The 20,000-nt window shown below is 45.0% G+C and overlaps 1 protein-coding gene across 2 annotated transcripts in view; it reads left to right on the plus strand.

Annotated features, from left to right (window-relative positions):
• Positions 1–20,000, plus strand: part of LOC111977702 (protein FAM53B) — a 48,314-nt gene that overhangs the window by 20,336 nt on the left and 7,978 nt on the right. For both annotated transcript variants that reach the window (XM_024007253.2, XM_024007252.2), the window contains exons 2-4: positions 4,668–4,925; positions 5,579–5,633; positions 9,065–9,918. In XM_024007253.2, coding sequence (XP_023863021.1) covers positions 4,845–4,925; positions 5,579–5,633; positions 9,065–9,918 — 990 coding nt within the window. In that variant the 5' untranslated portion in view covers positions 4,668–4,844. The remainder of the gene's footprint in view (positions 1–4,667; positions 4,926–5,578; positions 5,634–9,064; positions 9,919–20,000) is intronic.

Below are 20,000 nucleotides of genomic sequence, written 5' to 3' on the forward strand. Positions count from 1 at the left end.
ATGGGGGGGGTGTCAATGTAATAGTCCGGTGGCCATTTGATTAATTGTTCAGCAGTCTTATGGCTTGGGGTAGAAGCTGTTAAGGGGTCTTTTGATCCTAGACTTGGCGCTCCGGTACCGCTTGCCGTGCGGTAGCAAGAAAACAGTCTATGACTTGGGTGACTGGATCTTTGGCAATTTTATGGGCTTTCCTCTGACACCGCCTAGATAGCAGGAAGCTTGGCCCGAGTGATGTACTGGGCCGTACCCACTACCCTCTATAGCCCTTATGTCAGATGCGAGCATGCATGCAACCGTCAGGATGCTCTCAATGGTGCAGCGAATAACTTTTGAGGATCTGGGACCCATGCCAAATCTTTCAGTCTCCTGGGGGAAAAGGTTTGTCGTGCCCTTTTCACGACTGTCTTGGTGTTTTGACCATGATAGTTTTTGCTGATGTGGACACAAGGAACTTGAAACTCTCGACCCGCCCACTACAGCCCCGGTGATGTTAATGGGGGCCTGTTGCCCGCCTCTCCTGTAGTCCACGATCAGCTCCTTTGTCTTGCTCACATTGAGGGAGAGTTGTTGTTCTGGCACCATAGCCAGGTCTCTGACCTCCTCCCTATAGGCTGTCTCATCATGTTGGTGATCAGGCCTACCACTGTCGCCAGCAAACTTAATGATGGTGTTGGGTCGTGTTTGCCACGCAGGTCGGTGAACAGGGAGTACAGAGGGACCAAGTACACACCCCTGAGAGGCCCCATGTTCAGGATCAGCGTGACAGACGTGTTGTTGCCTACCTTACCACCTGGGGGGCGGCCGTCAGAAGTCCAGGATCCAGGTGCAGAGGTGTTTAGTCCCAGGGTCCTTAGCTTAGTGATGAGCTTCGTGGACACTATGGTGTTGAACGCTGACCTATAGTCAATGAACAGCATTCTCACATAGGTGTTCCTTTTGTCCAGGTGGAAGGGCAGTATGGTGTGCGATTGAGATTGCGTCAACTGTGGAACTGTTTGGGGCGTATGCGAATTGGAGTGGGTCTAGGGTGTCCGGGAGGATGCTGTTTATGTGAACCATGACCAGCTTTTCAAAGCACTTCATGGCTACCGACGTGAGTGCTATGGGGCGTAATAATTTAGGCAGGTACCTTCCCTTCCTTGGGCACAGGACTATGGTGGTCTGCTTGAAACATGTAGGTATTACAGACTCGGTCAGGGAGAGGTTGAAAATGTCAGTGAAAACACTTGCCAGTTGGTCTGCGCATGCTTTGAGTACACGTCCTGTGATCCATCTGGCTCCGCGCTTTTGAATGTTGACCTGTTTAAAGGTCTGCTCACATCGGCTACCGAGAGCGATATCACACAGTCTTGTGCATGCTTCAGTGTTGTTTGCGTCGAAGCGAGCATAAATGGCATTTAGCTCGTCTGGTAGGCTCGCTTCTAAGGTGCGTACGCATTCGTAGACAGGTACGATTATCTATTTTATATACAGTGGGAGAACAAGTATTTGAACACTGCCGATTTTGCAGGTTTCCTACTTACAAAGCATTAGAGGTCTGTAATTTTTATCATAGGTAACACTACTCTACAAAAATCCAGAAAATCACATTGTATATTTTTAAGTAATTAATTTTGCATTTAGTGCATGACATAAGTATTGATCACCTACCAACCAGTAAGAATTCCGGTTCCTACAGACCTGTTAGTTTTTTCTTTAAGAAGCCCTCCTGTTCTCCACTCATTACCTAGTTATTAACTGCACCCTTTTTAACTCGTACCTGTATAAAAAGACCACCTGTTCCACACACTTCAATCAAACAGACTCCCAACCTCTCCACAATGGCCAAGAACCAGAAGTTGTTGTAAGGACATCAGGGATAAAATTGTAGAACCTGCACAAGGCTGGGATGGGGCTACAGGATCCAATAGGCAAGCGCTTGGTGAGAAGCAACAACTGTTGGCGCAATTATTAGAAAATGGAAGAAGTTCAAGATGACGGTCAATCACCCCGGTCTGGGCTCAATGCAAGATCTTCACCTCCGTGGGCATCATCGAATCATGAGAAGGTAGAGGGATCAGCCCAAAACTACAACGGCAGGACCTGCGTCAATGACCTGAAGAGAGCTGGGACCACAGTCTCCAAAGAAAACCATTAGTAACACACTAACGCCGTCATGATTAAAATCCTGCAGCGCAACGCAAGGTACCACCTGCTCAAGCCAGGCATGTCCCAAGGCCCGTCTGAAGTTTGCCAATGACCATCTGAGTATCCAGAGGAGGATGGAGAAGGTCATCGGTGTCTGATGAGATCAAAAATAGAGCTTTTGGTCTAAACTCCTCGCCGTGTTTGGAGGAAAAGAAGGATGAGTACACCCACAGAAACACCCATCCCAACCGTGAAAGCATGAGGGGAAACATCATTCTTTGGGGATGCTTTTCTGCAAAGGGACAGGACAACTGCACGTATGAGGGGAGGATGGATGGGGCAGTAATCGCCGGGATCTTGGCCAACACAACCTCCTTCCTTCAGTAAGAGCATTGAAGATGGATCGTGGCTGGGTCTATCCAGCAGACAACGACCCGAAACACACAGCCGGGCAAACTAAGGAGTGGCTCCGAAGAAAGCAGCTCAAAGTCCTGGAGTGGCCTAGCCAGTCTCCAGACCTGAACCCAATAGAAATCTTTGAAGGGAGCTGAAAGTCCGTATTGCCAGCGACAAGCCCCGAAACCTGAAGAATCTGAGAAGGTCGTATGAGAGGAGTGGGCCAAATCCCAAATGCTGGCAGTGTGTGCAAGACCTGTCAAGAACTAAGGAAACATATGATCTCTTGTAAATTGCAACAAACGTTTCTGTAACAAATATTTCTGATGTATCAAAAATACTAATGTCATGCAATAAAATGCAAATTAATTAACTTAAAAAATCATACAATTTATTTCTGGATATTTGTGTTAAGATTCCGTCTCTCACAGTTGAAGTAGACCATGATACATTAACAGAACCTCTACATGCTTGTAAGTAGGAAAAACCTGCAAAAATCGCAGTGTAGCACGCAGAGTAGTGTATTCGCAACAGTTTTTGGGCCGCCTATTTACGTAAGTTATGACATAACATTGAGGTTGGGAATGTAACAGGAATATTTAAGACTTATGGAATGCAAACCCGTTAGATAAAATACGTAACGCTTCCTGATTTACTTGAAAAGAATAAACGTCTTGTTTTCGAGATGATAGTTTCCGGATTCGACCTATTAATGACCTAAGGCGCGTAGTTTCTTGTTTATTATTTATAACTAAGTCTATGATTTGATAGAGCAGTCCTATAGCGTGGGGTAGTAGGAAGCACAGGCTCGTAAGCATTCATTAAGTTTCCTGCGTTTTTTGCAGAAGCTCTCGCTGTGCTTCAAGCCTATCAACTCGCTCTGAGACTTGGAGTAGTTATTCCCCTTGCCTGCATGGGTAACGCTGCTTCGAGGGTGGGCTGTTGTCGTTGTGTTTCCTTGTTCGAGAGGAGCGAGGAGAAAGGGATGAGCATACTGTTACACTGCAAACTAAATGCCTATAAGAACATCCAATAGTCAAGGTTAATGAAAGACAATGGTTAAAGAGAGAAATAGTCCTATAATTCCTATAATAAAACTACAACCTCAAACTCTTCCATGGAATAGTGAAAGACTCAATGTATAAAAGGAACCACCAGTTTCATATGTCTTCTCATGTTCGAGCAAGGAACTAAACGTTAGCTTTCTGTACATGGCACATATTGCACTTTTTACTTTCTTCTCCAACACTATTCGTTTTTTTGCATATTTAAACCAAATGAACATGTTTCATTATTTATTTGAGGACTAAATTATTTATTGATGTATCTATATTAAGTTAAAATAAAGTGTTCATCAGTATTGTTGTAATCGTCTTATTACAATATATATATAAAAATCGGCCGATTTAATCGCGTATCGGCTTTTTTTGTCCTCTCAATAATCAGTAATCGTATCCTGGGCTTGAAAATCATAATCGGTCGACCTCTGTTAGGACTCGACTTTGTGCATGACACAAGTAATTTTTTTCCAACAATTTTTACAGACAATTATTCACTTATTCATTCACTGCTATCTACAAGGCTTCCTGGTGTCAGAAGTTTTACATACATTAAGTTTGACTGTGCCTTAAACAGCCTTGGAAAATTCTTAAAATTATGTCATTGGCCTTTATGAGCTTCTGAATAGGCTAAGTGACATCATTTGAGTTCAATTTGAAGTGTACTGTGGGTGTATTTCTAAGGCTACTTAACTAGTGCTTTTTGCTTGACATCATTGGGAAAATCAAAAAAGAAATATGCCATAATCTTCTCTAGTAAAAGAATTTGTAGACCTCGCACAAGTCTGCTTCATCCTTGGAGCAATTTCCCAAACGCCTGAGTTTACCACGTTCATCTGCTACAAACAATAGGACGGAAGTATAATCACATGAGGACCAGCACAGCCCGTTATACCGCTCAGGAAGGAGACGCAATTCTGTCTCCTAGAGATGAACATACTTTGGTGCGGAAAAATTCTCTTCTTTCCGATTAAATGTCAGGAATTGTGAATGTAAATGTATTTGGCTAAGGTGTATGTAAACTTCCAACTTCAACTGTATGTGTGTGTACTCACCACATCTCTCTTTCTGTCTGTTTTTGCACAGGGATGGCTGAAGAGTGAGAGACGCTCCCCTACCACCCGAGGACACTCTGCCGATGGAAGGTGGTCATWTGCCCATCCAACCTGCCCAAAAGACTGTCTCCCCTCCGCCCTCAACTAAGATGGCTTTCCACGGCCTTCTCCTGCACTGGAATGGACTGGAGCAGAGCTGCGCCGTACCATGGTGATCATTTTCTCAAAAACACTGGAAAAGAAGAAGGGTGTCGATGATGTAAGGTCCAAAGACACTGAATTGCTGCTGGTGAGTAAAACTCTGCTAGACCTATAACTAAAGCACTGTAACAAGTACCTTACAGGTGCGTCTCTCTCTCAACTGACCTTGGAAACATGAGACTTGGGTTCTCTTTTGGCTTCTTTACAATACATCCTATTGTAGTTTTTGGCAGGGTGCTCACCATCAAGGTCTTAAATTCATTTATATGGCCTCTAGGTTGGCCCCTTCCCTAAGAATGAAATTTATATTATTCTACTCAGCAGGCGATGACATTTAAAAGGACTGATTTTCAAATCAAGCAATTTGGGTGAAAAGACTTCAACTGAAATTAAGCCCATTTGAGTAGTTGTACCTCTTTATAGCCCCCAGTGTGTACTGTGAGGTGTCTAGCTGTGCTGTCATAACACTGTTTTGTTGTGACGATGAACCTAAGGTGTCTCCCAGCAATGTTAATGACTCCGTCCCTTTGCCCTATTTCTCTATGAGCTTGACTGCACCACCCTTTCTTCTCCTTTCTGAATTGTTCTGTACGTTCCAGGACAAACAGGGATTGTGTGTGTGTGTGTGTTTGTGTGTGTGATGCTTGGAGAGTTATGTACGGACATGTTTAGAGTGTGATAAATGAGCCTAGTCTAAGCCATGTCCTCTTTGTCTGTTTCCCTCCATCTGTCCATCAACAGCGTAAGCGCGGCACCATGAGCAGAGGGACTACCCTCTTCTCCTGTGGCACTGTGGGTGAGTGCATCCATCCCTCAGACTATGGCCTTTGCTCTGTTATCCTCACCATTACGTTTCTTACCGTCTTGTATCAGGCTTTATCTTCATTTTCTTTGTGTTGTTCACCAGCTTTATGTCTTGTTATAAGCTCCCCTCCCCTTTTAACTATTTCTGCTGATCCCCTTCTGTCACTCTCTTTCTGTCTCACTTCTCTCTTTTACCATCTGTCTCTCGCCTCCCTCTCATGCCCAGTGTGCACTTGCCTTCACACAGAGCTGTGCACTGCACTCATTGGACTTAAAAGTAATTGAGTGTTGTGTTGCCTTTGTCAATGACTTCCTTAGCTCAGCGAATATCACACTCCTTACTCCCCCCCCCCTCATGTTTAAAGACAAACTACTGTAAATAAGAGTCCCTTTGGACTCTCCCCGTCATCTGTCCCATGTACCGGAGAGGGGGGGAAGCCAAAGGGATACACATTGCATATATCCTACAACTACTATATCTGTTACAGCTGACATAAGACATTGTATGCTATTAAATGGCTTTTGCTGGGATTGCAGTCCTTTGCTGAACACATTTTTCACTGGGCGAGGTKATTTCTTTTAGATGCTTTCTCCTATTGTCATTTTGTATTCTTGACATTCTTGTCYGGTCATGTCGTAGCCCCCGTCCATTGTTCTTTGGGACTGAAACAAAGCCTTCCGCCCACCAAGTAAGGGCAAAAATGGAGAGAAGCATTTGAAGGGATGGATTTGGACAGAGATGAGCCCCTGGTTGCCAATTGGGAATCAATAGAGATCTGTGCTAGCTTTGAGATCAGTAGCGGCTACGTTAGCCAGAACCAGTGTGGTGTTTTGCCCACTGGACTGTCATATTCTTCCTTTGTGCCTGTGATGAATAATGTTGGCATATTCATTTGTCAAGTTCTGTCTGAATTTAAACCAATCAAGTCAGGCTGCATTTTTGTCATTGTTGGAGGAAGCCACCCACCCGGACTAAGACATATTCCCCAGTCAGATGACTTTTGGAAGTTCTCCTTCAGTCTAAACTTGTCTTCACTTCACTTTTCAGTTGGAGAAACCCCCATCAAGAGTAAAACAAGTGGCACAACATTGTCCGGTTCATAGACCTGAAACTCAGTGTTTGTTATGTGACTGGTACTGTTGTTGGCCAAACATCACCGTGCCACTGTTGCCCTTAGGCCTCTTCGTGCCAATTTTTGTTAACTAAGCGTTCTGTGACAACTGTAGTGCTATATAAAAAATGTGAGTAATTAATGACGTATGTTGCCATTTGACATTTACATGTCTCGTAGAGGCTGCCAGGTTGCTTGTAGAATCTTGTAATACCAATAAGCTCAGACTATTTCCCTGCCAGCCATAATGCAACTGTTGATCTAGAGCAGGGGTCGGGAACCTTTTTGACTAAGAGAGCCATGAAAGCAAAAAAAATTGAAATTTATTTCAGTGAGAGCCATATAATATATTTTATTTCTTTCAGGCAAGCCGCAAAACGGCTAAGCACCTTCCCTCTTGACAACCAACGCACAACCAACGCACATTGCTGTGCAAAAGCAGACCAGGATAGTTATTTCCAACTTCATCCAGCAGTGTTTTAAACTGGCGATCATTTAAGGCTCGAGCAACAATAAAGTTGATCACACGAATGACCAGCGACATCACTTCCCCAAACTGCCTGTCACACATCTGAGCACAAAGTGCCTCCTGGTGTAGAATGCAATGGAAACTTAGGATGGGTCTATTTTCATGTTCACGGAGAAGCGCCACAAATCCTTTTTTATTCCCCACCATACACGGAGCACCATCAGTACACACTGAGAGAAGTTTATCCATAGGTAGATTTTTTTCTTGAGCAAACTCCATGAAAGACTTAAATAAATCCTCACCTCTTGTGGACCCTTTTAATGGCAGAACTGCAAGACTTTCTTCGCGCAGTGTGTCACCAACAGCATATCTTGCAATCACGCTGAACTGCGACAAATGGCTCACGTCTGTTGACTCATCCAAAGCCAGGGAAAAGAACGGCGCTGCATTTATGTCCTTCACTTGCGTTTCCTCCACTTTGTTTGCCATCACGATGGTACGATCATGAACAGTTCTTGCCGACAGAGGCATGTCTTGTATCCGTTTAATTATCTTGTCTTTGTTCGGAAGATCATCAAAAAGTTCATTGGCTACATCCAGCATGAACGTTTTAGCATACTCGCCATCTGTGAATGGTTTTCCGTTCCTCACTATTGCTAAAGATCCAGCAAAGCTAGCGGAATTATAGTCACCTTGCCGGGTCCATACGCGGAGTTGCTGCTGGCTAGCTTGCACCCTGCTCAGTAGCTCTTGGCACGCTTTCTTTCTGCTGTCTCCCGCAGGGTATTTTGATGCAAAGGTAGCATGGCGCGTGTCGAAGTGCCGCTTTACATTCGACCGTTTCATCGATGTAATTTTGTCATTGCAAATTAGACACACCGCAGAACCTGCTCTCTCCACAAAGGCGAATTCTTCGGTCCWTTCGTCCTGAAATGTACGATACTCGTCATCTTTTTTTCTTTTCGCCATCTTCTTCGTCGAAGGGTTAGCTTTGAGCTAATGACCGAGCAGACTGATTCAAAAGGAGGCGTTTACCTGTTTTACCTAGCAACGGCCAACGTAGGCCAGTATCATTTAATTAAAATACCTGCGAGCCAGATGCAATCATCAAAAGAGCCACACCTGGCTCGGGAGCCATAGTTTCCCGACCCCTGATCTAGAGCAAGCAGCTCTGTTTCAGATAATGTACTGTCAAGAAGTGCAGCTTGGGTTGAACCAATCCCCTGTCAATAGCTGTCTTTTACTATCCTGTCCTAAACCACCTTTACTGAGAATCTAGACCTTGAGTGATGTGCCCCATCTCTCTCTCTAGAGTTCCTACAGATGTGGCGATACTCACCAGGATACACTTTACTGTCTTACTAACCAAGAGCTGCTACTGCTTACTGTCTATTGCTTACTGTCTGAGTGTGCGTGTGCATGCACGTGCGATTATTTACTGGGTTGATCATCCTAACGTGAAGCCCAACTCGCATACGTGAAGAAGATGCACACTGCACATTGAACCTCACCCTGGAAGCTTAGCCCTGCTTTCCCTGTTGTTTATTGTGTCACTTAAAGCTGCACTTTATCTTGACATAGCCTCTGTAGAGGAGATAAAGTGGGATTTCCAAAACTCCATGAGATGGCAAATAGTAGCTTATGTTGCCAGAGGGGGAGAAGTAATATAGGAGGACAATTATGATTTTTTTTGATAGTAATGATTTCAAATTAGGCCCCTGATACAAGCTTCCCATCTATGTCCTGATTTATATACCCACTTCAAAATTACATTATGTCAAATTAGATGATATATAAAGTATAAAACATAACATGTATTTATTGTGTGTCCTTGTGTTCCAGAGGCAGACAGGTGGCTAGACCTGCGCAGAGGCTGTGCCATCCAGCCAGGGACCCCCTGCCAGTCCGGCGCCAGTCTGGAGAGCCTGTGGGATGTTCTGCCCGAGGAGTGTCAGCAGAGTAGCCGGGTCTGGGGCCGTGAGGTGGGCACCGCCACCGCCATCACCAGCCTCATTCGAGACCTCAACCTGGGCGATGCCAAGCTYGCAGCCACCCAGTCCCTGGCCCTCGCCACCTCCACCTCAGCCACCACGGCGCCCCCTAGCAAGCGCCAGTGCCGCTCACTCTCACTGTCCTTCTCCGAAGCGTTTGGGAGCTGCAGGTCGTCATGGAGACCTCAGGGGTCGCGAGTGTGGACGGCGGTGGAGAAGAGGAGGTGCCACAGCGGGGGGAGTGTGCAGCGCTGCTCTGGAGGAAGTGGAATAGGAGGTGGTGGAAGTTTTTCAGGGGTTAATTTTCCTGCCATGCAGCGGAGCTCCAGTTTCAGCCTGCCATCCCGCTCCAACAACCCCACAGAAGGCACCCTGGAGCTTCCCTGCTTCAACCAGCACCTGCCCCTTCACCCCCTGTTCACTGCCTCCCCTACCTCCCCCTCCTACCACCACTCTCTCAGGCCCCTCTCCTTGTCCCATGAGCAGATCAGCCTGCCAGACCACCACAGAGAAGGGGCCAGCTCACCGGACTGCAACCCACAGCTGGGGAGACGTGCTGGGCAGACAGCAGGGGGGACTGGGGGGCTGTCGCGGAGCAAGTCCCATCCCTGCGTCCTGAACGATAAGAAGATCGGTATGAAGCGCAGGAGACCAGAGGATGCTCAGGAACCACGGCCCTCCCTGGACCTGGCCAAGATGACGCAGGTTAGTAACCGTGGACACACACACACCCCTCAATAGTCTGCCAAGAGTGTCTGGCAATGCCAAATTACTGAAAGGCAACTTCAGATCAAAACATATTAGTGGAATCTGATTATGTTATGATGACTAAGACATTTCACAGAGCTTAATCGGTATTTTCTCATCTTGATTAAGAGTAGATCAAATGAAGATCTTACGAAGGGCATATATCACACCACACAAGTTGAAAAACATGAAACAAAGCCTTTCAGACTTGTTGGGATGGCTGTGGTGAGGTCGGTACACTAATGCAACTGTTCTGCAAAAGTCCAGCTGTCAAAAGATTCTGGACTGAGTTAGTTGATATGTTGTCTGAAATCTTGAATGTATGTATCCCACTGTTTCCTGTAGTGTACCTACTAGGGAGTAGGGTAATATCCAACCTAGAACCACGCTACGCATCATTACTCTGGCCCAACTATCAGTCAAACAGACAATACTTAGGAATTGGAAAGTGTGTAAACCTCAGTGTTTCAGCATGGACACTTGGTTAATGGACTTCTTGGACTATGGAACGAGCAGCCTTCAAGACTATGACAATGGACTAGATGGTCTCTGGGACACTATCAGAACACATGTAAACCATAGAACAGGGGTATTCAACTCTTACCCTACGAGGTCCGGAGCCTACTGGTTTAAATCAGTCCCCGATTAGAGGGGAACAATGAAACAACGCAGTGGAACTGGCTCCGAGGTCCAGAGATGAGTTTGAAGGCCATAGAACATAACCTAAATAAATCAAGTTGTAGACGGCATGTGTGCTGGTCCTGATGATTGTGTGTGCGCTTGCTTCCATGCCCGCCCGGGTGTCCAGTGGGGCTTGGTTCTTCCCGTCCTTGGAAAATCCCTTTGGGCAGGGGGCATCACCCTGCCGGCAGTTCGGAGCGGGTGGGGGTGATGCACCCACTGATGAGAGCAGCCGTTTGTATTAAGACACCTTAACTCAATTGTTTTGTGTACTGTAAAAAAAAATATATAGCTCAACTTTCATCCAAGTCTTTAATACCTTTAATAACCTGAATACATAAGGTTAGATCAGGCCAAACAAAATTACCAACAAAGGAATACTTCTGTTCAGAGATGGGGAACGTTCAAGAGCTCTTCAAACATAATTTGGCTTCCTTCTTTGTGTCTGATCTGGGGGATTAAATCAGGCTGTATTAAGTTTTTCTGGGTCGATGGGTTGTAGTGTGGAGGGTAAATGTTTTCAAGTCTCCCCTTTGGGAAATGGCGTTAACTAAGGAGCATTCCTTGTGTTTGGTCATGCTTCACACTGCCATGCTCTAGCACACTTGGCGCCGGTTATCATTTCATTGACTCTGTTGGGTAAACACACGATGCAAAAGTTGAACCCGCACAGTCCATTTTCCTCTTCCTCCCTCCCTCCGTCACTATATCCCTCCCTCCAGTGGTTGACTGTGGGGGAGGGAGATTTGATTAATGATCAGGCTATTTAGTCACACAGGTTTTTATTTTTAGCTGGATCACATTATGCCTGGCCTGGAGGAGGCTTGTTTGTGCTTGTGGAAAGCCAGAGGAAGTCGTGGAACTGCTCTGAGATTACTACTTGATGTAGAATGGATGGATAGGATCATGGATACAGTCTAATTTTGCACATGAATCAGATGTTGAATGCAGCCAATTATGATGATACAGCACTATATGCAGTCCCACTCTTAACTTTCCTACAGTGACACCACACTTGCCTGGCTCACTTAGCTCTATCCCTCTGACGAAGGCGTCTCCCTTGAGAATGTGCTGAGATTGCACAGTTTGGAATTAAATCCAGCACATATAGGGCTCCTCCAGGACTAGCACAGTGTAAACACTGATGTAGCTAGCTGATATCATAACTTTGTGCCTCTCCTTCCTCCTCAACCCTGCCAGGGTTGGATCAACAAGTGTTCAGTAATGGAGCCTAGCATGTTTCCTGTGTCCATGCCAGCCACTAAAACCAAGGGCATTTTCGTTATCCGCACCAGTTACCTTCGCTCTCTGGAATGCCCAATGGCTCACAGGCTATTATTTTCGCATGGATAGTACCAATAATGAATGGAGGCGAGTTTTTTATTATTTCGTTTTTGTTTGTGGTTGGGATTGCTCGACTGCGCTTTAGCACTGTGTGAGGAGGACTGATGAGATCGGGTGGTGTGGGTTTGAGCAGTATTTTCAGCCACCACACACGCATGAAACCAGATATACACTTACCAATTTACTCTCTCACAGCACAGAATACTGTAGGTCACGAAAGCACACTGACACATACACACACACACACACACACATTGTCACAGATGCACACACCAAAACTCAGTCACTCTTGATCAATCTCAGTCCTGTTGAGTATAGTATGGCTTAGGTAAGGTATTGAGTCTGACTCAGTACTATAAACTTGGCTGCAGTAGTGATACACAAGCAGAAACAGTCTGTATATAGCACTGCAAATGTACGGTAGCTCTATATAACCGTACTGTATGTATGAAACTATGAATATGGTTCTATTTGTACTGATTATTGCTTTGGAACTTCTGTAATGCCGGCTTAGGGGTGAGGGGTTTGCCAGACGCAAAAGGGTGCGCTTCCTGTGTACTAACAAATGCACAAACAGGAAGTACCCGTGACGCACTCCATAGAGAAATGGTCCTCTGAATTGAAGGCTGTTACAGGACTGTTTTGCTAGCGCTAACTGGAATATGTTTCGGGACTCTGCCGATAGCATCGACGAGCTAACCACCTCCGRCTTGGGCTTCATCAGGAAATGCATCGCCGACGTTGTCCCCACAGCTGCTTCCCCAATCAAAAGTCCACAGAGGTACACGCTAAACTAAAGGATAGGGCTACCACACATAGGGCTATCTCAGCCAACAGAGGCTACGGCTGAGGAAATGAACGGTTTTCCATGGTGCATTCTCAGAGCATGCACTGACCAGCTGGCAGGCATCTTCACGTAATTTTCAACCTCTCTGTAATCCCCACGTCTCAAGTTGACCACCATCATTCATGTTCCCAAGAACTGTAAGGCTACCTGCCACAATGACTACTACCCTCTAAAGTGATTTGAAAGTCATGGCATACATCACCTCCATCKTTCCAGACACCCTAAACCAACTCCAATTTGCATTCCACCCRAACAGATCTACAGACAATGRAATCTCAATTGCACTCCACACTGCCCTYTGTACCTATGTGAGAATCCTGTTAATCGATTACAGCTCAYCATTCAACACCATAGTGCCCTCCAAGCTCATCACCAAACTCGGGACCCTGGGACTGAACACCTCCCTCTGCAACTGAATCCTGGACTTCTTGATGGGRCGACCCCAGGTGGATAAAGTAGGCGACAACACCTCCGCCATGCTGACCCTCAACATGGGGCCCCCCACACACAACTCCAACTCCATCATCAAGTTTGCTGACTACACGAAAGTGGTAGGCCTGATCACCAACAGCGATGAGACAGCCTACAGGGAGGAGGTCAGAGAACTGGTAGTGTGGTGCCGGGACAACAACCTCTTCCTCAACTTCAGCAAGACCAAGGAGCTGATCGTGGACTACAGAAAACAGTGGGGGTGCACACCCCGTCCACATCAACAGGGCCGCAGTGGAGAGGGTCAAGAGCTTCAAGTTCCTCGGTGTACACATCACTGATGACTTAACATGGTCCTTTCACACCAGAACAGTCTTGAAGAAGGCACGGAATCGCCTCTTCTCCCTTAAGAGGCTGAAATGATTTGGCATGGCCCCTCAGATCCTCAGAAACTTTTACAGCTGACCCATTGAGAACATACTGACTGGTTGTATCAATTTCTGGTATGGCAACTGCACCGCTCGGAACTGGAAGGCCCTACAGCGGGCAGTGGGGACGGCCCAGCACATCACTTGGGGTGAGCTCCCAGCCATCCAGGACYAACATGCCAGGCAGTATCTGAGAAAGGCCAGAAAAATTGTCAAAGACTCCAGACACCCGAGACATGGCCTGTTTTTCATGCTCCCGGTCTGCGGTTGTGAGGCCGGTTGGACGTACTGCCAAATATTCTAAAATGACATGGAGATGGCTTATGATAGAGAAATGAACATTAAATTCTCAGGCAACATCCTCTGGGGGACATGCCTGCAGTCAGCATGCCAATTGCAATCTCCCTCAAAACTTGAGACATTTGTGGCATTGTGTTGTGTGACAAAACTGCACATTTAGAGTGGCCTTTTATTGTCACAAGCACAAGTTACACCTGTTTAATGATCATGCTGTTTAATCATCTTCTTGATATGCCACACTGTCAGGTGGATGGATTATATTGGCAAAGGAGAAATGCTCACTGACAGGGATGTAAACAAATCTGTGCACACAATTTTAGAGAAGCTTTTTGTGCATATGGAACATTTCTGGGATGTTTTATTTCAGCTCATGAAACATGGGGCCAACACTTTACATTTTGTGTTTATATTTTAGTTCAGTGTATATATCACTATTAGTATCTCCTACTACCAGTCACTTTATATGTAAAACCACCTAAACCACTCCAATACCCCTGCACARCGAATAAGGTACTGGCACTAACGTGTATCTTCTCGCATTCTTGTGTAATTTTAACTCACATTGTAGTTCTTGTGTTTTTAAATGTTTTTAATTATATTATCTATGGTATTATTAAAATTGCATTGTTGGGAAAGAGCTCTCAAGGTAAGAATTTCACTGTACTGTTTTACACCTATTGTGCACGTGGTGAGTAAACTTTAAATCTTAAACTTTGGTCTTCGGATGAGGACAGATGAGGAGTATTAACTGCTGGTTGGAAAAGGAAATGTGAAGGTGGAAATTTGAGGCTGGTTACAGCCTGTGTTCTGCCTGGCATCTAGAGAGAATTACTAGAAAGGAGGGAATGTTGGGAACAGATGAGATTTTACGAATTGTTGCTGGAATTCTGTACTCTCTAATCCAAGTAGGATTGGTGGGGGAATCATTTTATTTTCTGTTAATTTAGATGTTAATTTGCCATTTCACTCTGTTCAAGTTTATTGACATTTGACTTGTTAGTGTGGAGAGCAAATCCGATTGACTTTAACGAGCATAATTGCATGGGAATGTGATTGCCCAATTCTCTCAGGCTGTTTTTACATGTGAAAAGTGATTCAAAAGGCGAAATCCATCCTCAATCACTATGGGTGTGTATGCATATGTCCTGAAGGTGAGAATTAGATGTGAATGCTTCTTCACGTATGAGTTAGGCCTCACCTTAGAATAATTAACCCAGTGAATAACCACACACACACACACACGACTGTGTAGAGAAACTAGGTGTGAGTTGTCAGGACTATTGCATAATAGCCTAGGTCTCCCATGGATTGTTAACTCCATTGGTCCCATGCTTTGCACAGTGAAAAAGCTGAAATTCACTACTTTCGTTCATCTGCTTGCTCTGATCTCATATTTAGCATCACATTGAAGTGTTTTACCATTTTCTTTTCAGCACAACCAGGGCTACAAGTACAAAACGTTGACATAAACAGCTGCTTTTATGAGTTTTATTGACAAATGTCAATAAACAAATATGGTCCGCCAAGCAAAAACCTGATATAACATTTTGGGGTGAAAATACTGTAAGTACAGAAATTGTTTGCTGATGTAAAAAAAGGGCTTTGTAAATACATTTGATTTGGTTTGCTCAGTGGGAAATGAATATCCAACTAGTCAGTGACAACTGTGTAGTTTGGAGTTTGTGACAGCAACTATGTGAGTTTATTACAGTATCATAGACATTTTGTCCTGGTGTTTCCTATAATATTCTATGTAAAATAACTTCTTACCTTCTAACGACTCTTGTGTGGCTTGTGAGAGTGTAAACAGCAGTTCCGACTCTTTACATAAGACAAGGCATTGCANGTGTAGAGAAACTAGGTGTGAGTTGTCAGGACTATTGCATAATAGCCTAGGTCTCCCATGGATTGTTAACTCCATTGGTCCCATGCTTTGCACAGTGAAAAAGCTGAAATTCACTACTTTCGTTCATCTGCTTGCTCTGATCTCATATTTAGCATCACATTGAAGTGTTTTACCATTTTCTTTTCAGCACAACCAGGGCTACAAGTACAAAACGTTGACATAAACAGCTGCTTTTATGAGTTTTATTGACAAATGTCAATAAACAAATATGGTCCGCCAAGCAAAAACCTGATATAACATTTTGGGGTGAAAATACTGTAAGTACAGAAATTGTTTGCTGATGTAAAAAAAGGGCTTTGTAAATACATTTGATTTGGTTTGCTCAGTGGGAAATGAATATCCAACTAGTCAGTGACAACTGTGTAGTTTGGAGTTTGTGACAGCAACTATGTGAGTTTATTACAGTATCATAGACATTWTGTCCTGGTGTTTCCTATAATATTCTATGTAAAATAACTTCTTACCTTCTAACGACTCTTGTGTGGCTTGTGAGAGTGTAAACAGCAGTTCCGACTCTTTACATAAGACAAGGCATTGCACTTTTTTTTTTACTTGCGAAGTACTGCACCAAACGCCTCAGATGTAAAATTGTGCAACTAAAACATCCTCGGCCAAAACGTCAAAAATAATTACCGATTTCTTGAGTTATCTTAGATTAAATAGGCTTCAGTGTCTCATGGGGGACAAACATAATTAACCAAAAACTGAATCGGTCAGGAAAAACACACCTCCAAGACTGGGAAGAAAAAAAAAATCTAATGAGCAACAGAAAAACATACGTGCCAATCGCCGTGTTCAGTAGCTCTTTAAATGTGTGGCGGCATTTAGCCTAGTGGATAAGAGCGCTGTACCAGTAACCAAAAGGTTGTTGGTTCAAATCCCCAAGCTGACTAGGTGAAAAATCTATGTCCCCTTGAGCAAGGCACTTAACCCTAATTTCTCCTGTAAGTTGCTCTGGATAAGAGCGCCTACTAAAAATGGAACAAGGTGTTGTTTTAGCTACCATGTAGGCCTAGCAGTGCTCCTGTGGCCTCTGCCGAGACTACATCTAAAGGAACAATAGTTTTTGGCTACAGTGACAGTAAAAGGTTTCTGTTATTCAGCAAGTGTGTGTGTGTGGTGTTTAAAACCACTCCCCCATAATTCCCCACATAGTGTATATTGTGGTTGAACTGTGTCTATCATTTCATCCATTCTCCCTGTAGTCATTTACAAGCTGAATTTAGGGCTCTAACTATAGTGAGCTCCACAAGTATTGAGACAGGACACATTGTTTGTTGTACCAGCCTTTGGATTTGAAATTATGCAATGATTATGATGTTAAAATGAAGACTGTCAACTTTAATTTGAGGGTATTTCTCTTCCATATCGGGTGAAATGGCGCCGGAAGAAATTGGAGCAGTTTTACGGGCGCCCAACCAATTGTGCTATTATGGTTTTTTTTCGGGTTTTGTAACTTATTTTGTGCATAATGTTTTTGGAACCGTATCTTACAGCAAAGAAAAAAAGCTTCTGGATATAAGGACAGCGATCACTCACCTCGGATTAGACAAAGATTTTTTTCTTCAATAAGCAGGATGCACAGGACATTATCCGAACACCCGACAAGGCCAACATCCCAGTTATTTGCAAGAGGAAGAGACGCAGGTACAGAAAACACAGAGCGGGGTGCCTCGTAAGGATCCGCAGAAGGCGAGTGTGAAAGCTGCCGTTACCGTCAATATTACTCGCCAACGTGCAGACATTGGACAATAAATTCGACAAGGTACAATCACGAATATCCTACCAATGGGACATCAAAAACTGTAATATCTTATGTTTCACGGAATCTTGGCTGAATGATGACATGGATATTCAGCTAGCGGGATGTACGCTGCACCGGCAAGATAGAACAGCACACTCCGGTAAGACGAGGGTGGGGRGGTCTGTGCATATTTGTAAACAACGGTTGGTGCATGAAATCTAAGGAAGTCTCTAGATTTTGCTCGCCTGAAGTAGAGTATCTTGTGATAAAATGCAGACCACAATATTTGCTTCGAGTTTTCAGCGATACTTTCCGTGGCTATTTATTTACCACCATAGACGGATGCTGGCACTAAGACCGCACTCAGTCAGCTGTATAAGGAAATAAGCAAACAGGAAGCCACTCACCCAGAGGCGGCGCTCCTAGTGGCCGGAGACTTTAATGCAGGGAAACTTAAATCAGTTCTATCTAATTTCTATCAACATGTTAAATGTGCAACCAGTTGGGGGAAAAATCTAGATCACCTGTACTCCACACACAGAGATGTGTACAAAGCTCTCATTCGCCCTCCATTTGGTAAATCCGACCACAATTCTATCCTCCTGATTTCTGCTTAGATGCAAAAAATTTATGCAGGAAGCACCAGTGACTCGGTCTATAAAGAAGTGGTCAGGTGAAGCAGATGCTAAACTACAGGACTGTTTTGCTATCACAGACTGGAACATGTTCCGGGATTACTCTGATGACATTAAGGAGTACACCACATCAGTCACTGGCTTTATCAATAAGTGCATCGAGGACGTCATCCCCACAGTGACTGTACGTACAAACCCCAACCAGAAGCCATGGATTACAGGCAACATTCGCACTGAGCTAAAGGGTAGAGCTGCCGCTTTCAAGGTGCGGGACTCTAARCCGGAAGCTTATAAGAAATCCTGCTATGCCCTCCAACGAACCATCAAACAGGCAAAGCGTCAATACAGGGCTAAGATTGAATCATACTACACTGTCTCCGACGCTCGTCTTATGTTGCAGGCCTTGCAAGCTATTACAGACTACAAAGGGAAGCACAGCCGCGAGCTGCCCAGTGACACGAGCATACCAGACGAGCTGAATCACTTCTATGCTCGCTTCGAGGCAAGCAACACTGAGGCATGCATGAGAGCATCAGCTGTTCCGGACGACTGTGCGATGACACTCTCTGTAGCCGACGTGAGTAAGACCTTTAAACAGGTCAACATTCACAAGGCTGCGAGGCCAGACGGATTACCAAGACGTGTGCTCCGCGCATGTGCTGACCAACTGGTAGCTGTCTTCACTGACATTTTCAACATGTCCCTTATTGAGTCTGTAATACCAACATGTTTCAAGCAGACCACCATTGTCCCTGTGCCCAAGAATATGAAGGCAACCTGCCTGAATGACTACAGACACGTAGCACTCACGTCCGTAGCCATGAAGTGATTTGAAAGGATGGTAATGGCTCACATCAACACCATCATCCCAGAAACCCTAGACCCACTTCAATTTGCATACCGCCCAAACAGATCCACAGATGACACAATCTCTATTGCACTCCACACTGCCCTTTCCCACATGGACAAAAGGAACACCTACGTGAGAATGCTATTCCTTGACTGCAGCTCAGCGATCAACACCGTAGTACCCTCAAAGCTCATCACTAAGCTAAGGATCCTGGAACTAAACACCTCCCTCTGCAACTGGATCCTGGACTTCCTCACGGGCTGCCCCCAGGTGGTGAGGGTAGGTAGCAACACATCTGCAACACTGAAACCTCAACACTGGAGCCCCTCAGGGGTGTGTGCTCAGTCCCCTCCTTTACTCCCTGTTCACCCACAACTGCATGGCCAGGCACGACTCCAACACCATCATTAAGTTTGCAGACGACACAACCGTGGTAGACCTGATCACCGACAATGACGAGACAGCCTATAGGGAGGAGGTCAGAGACCTGGCTGGGTGGTGCCAGAATAACAACCTATCCCTTAAAGTAACCAAGACTAAGGAGATGATTGTGGACTACAGGAAAAGGGGGACCGAGCACGCTCCCATTCTCATCGACGGGGCTGTAGTGGAGCAGGTCGAGAGCTTCAAGTTCCTTGGTGTCCACATCAACAAACTAGAATGGTCCAAACACACCAAGACAGTCGTGAAGAGGGCACGACAAAGACTATTCCCCCTCAGAAAACTAAAGATTTGGCATGGGTCCTCAGATCCTCAAAAGCTTCCACAGCTGCAATATCGAGAGCATCCTGACTGGTTGCATCACTGCCTGGTATGGCAATTGCTCGGCCTCCGACCGCAAGGCACTACAGAGTGTAGTGCATACGGCCCAGTACA

The sequence above is a fragment of the Salvelinus sp. IW2-2015 genome, linkage group LG18 (genome assembly GCF_002910315.2).
Source record: "Salvelinus sp. IW2-2015 linkage group LG18, ASM291031v2, whole genome shotgun sequence".
NCBI classification, from domain to species: Eukaryota; Metazoa; Chordata; class Actinopteri; order Salmoniformes; family Salmonidae; genus Salvelinus; species Salvelinus sp. IW2-2015.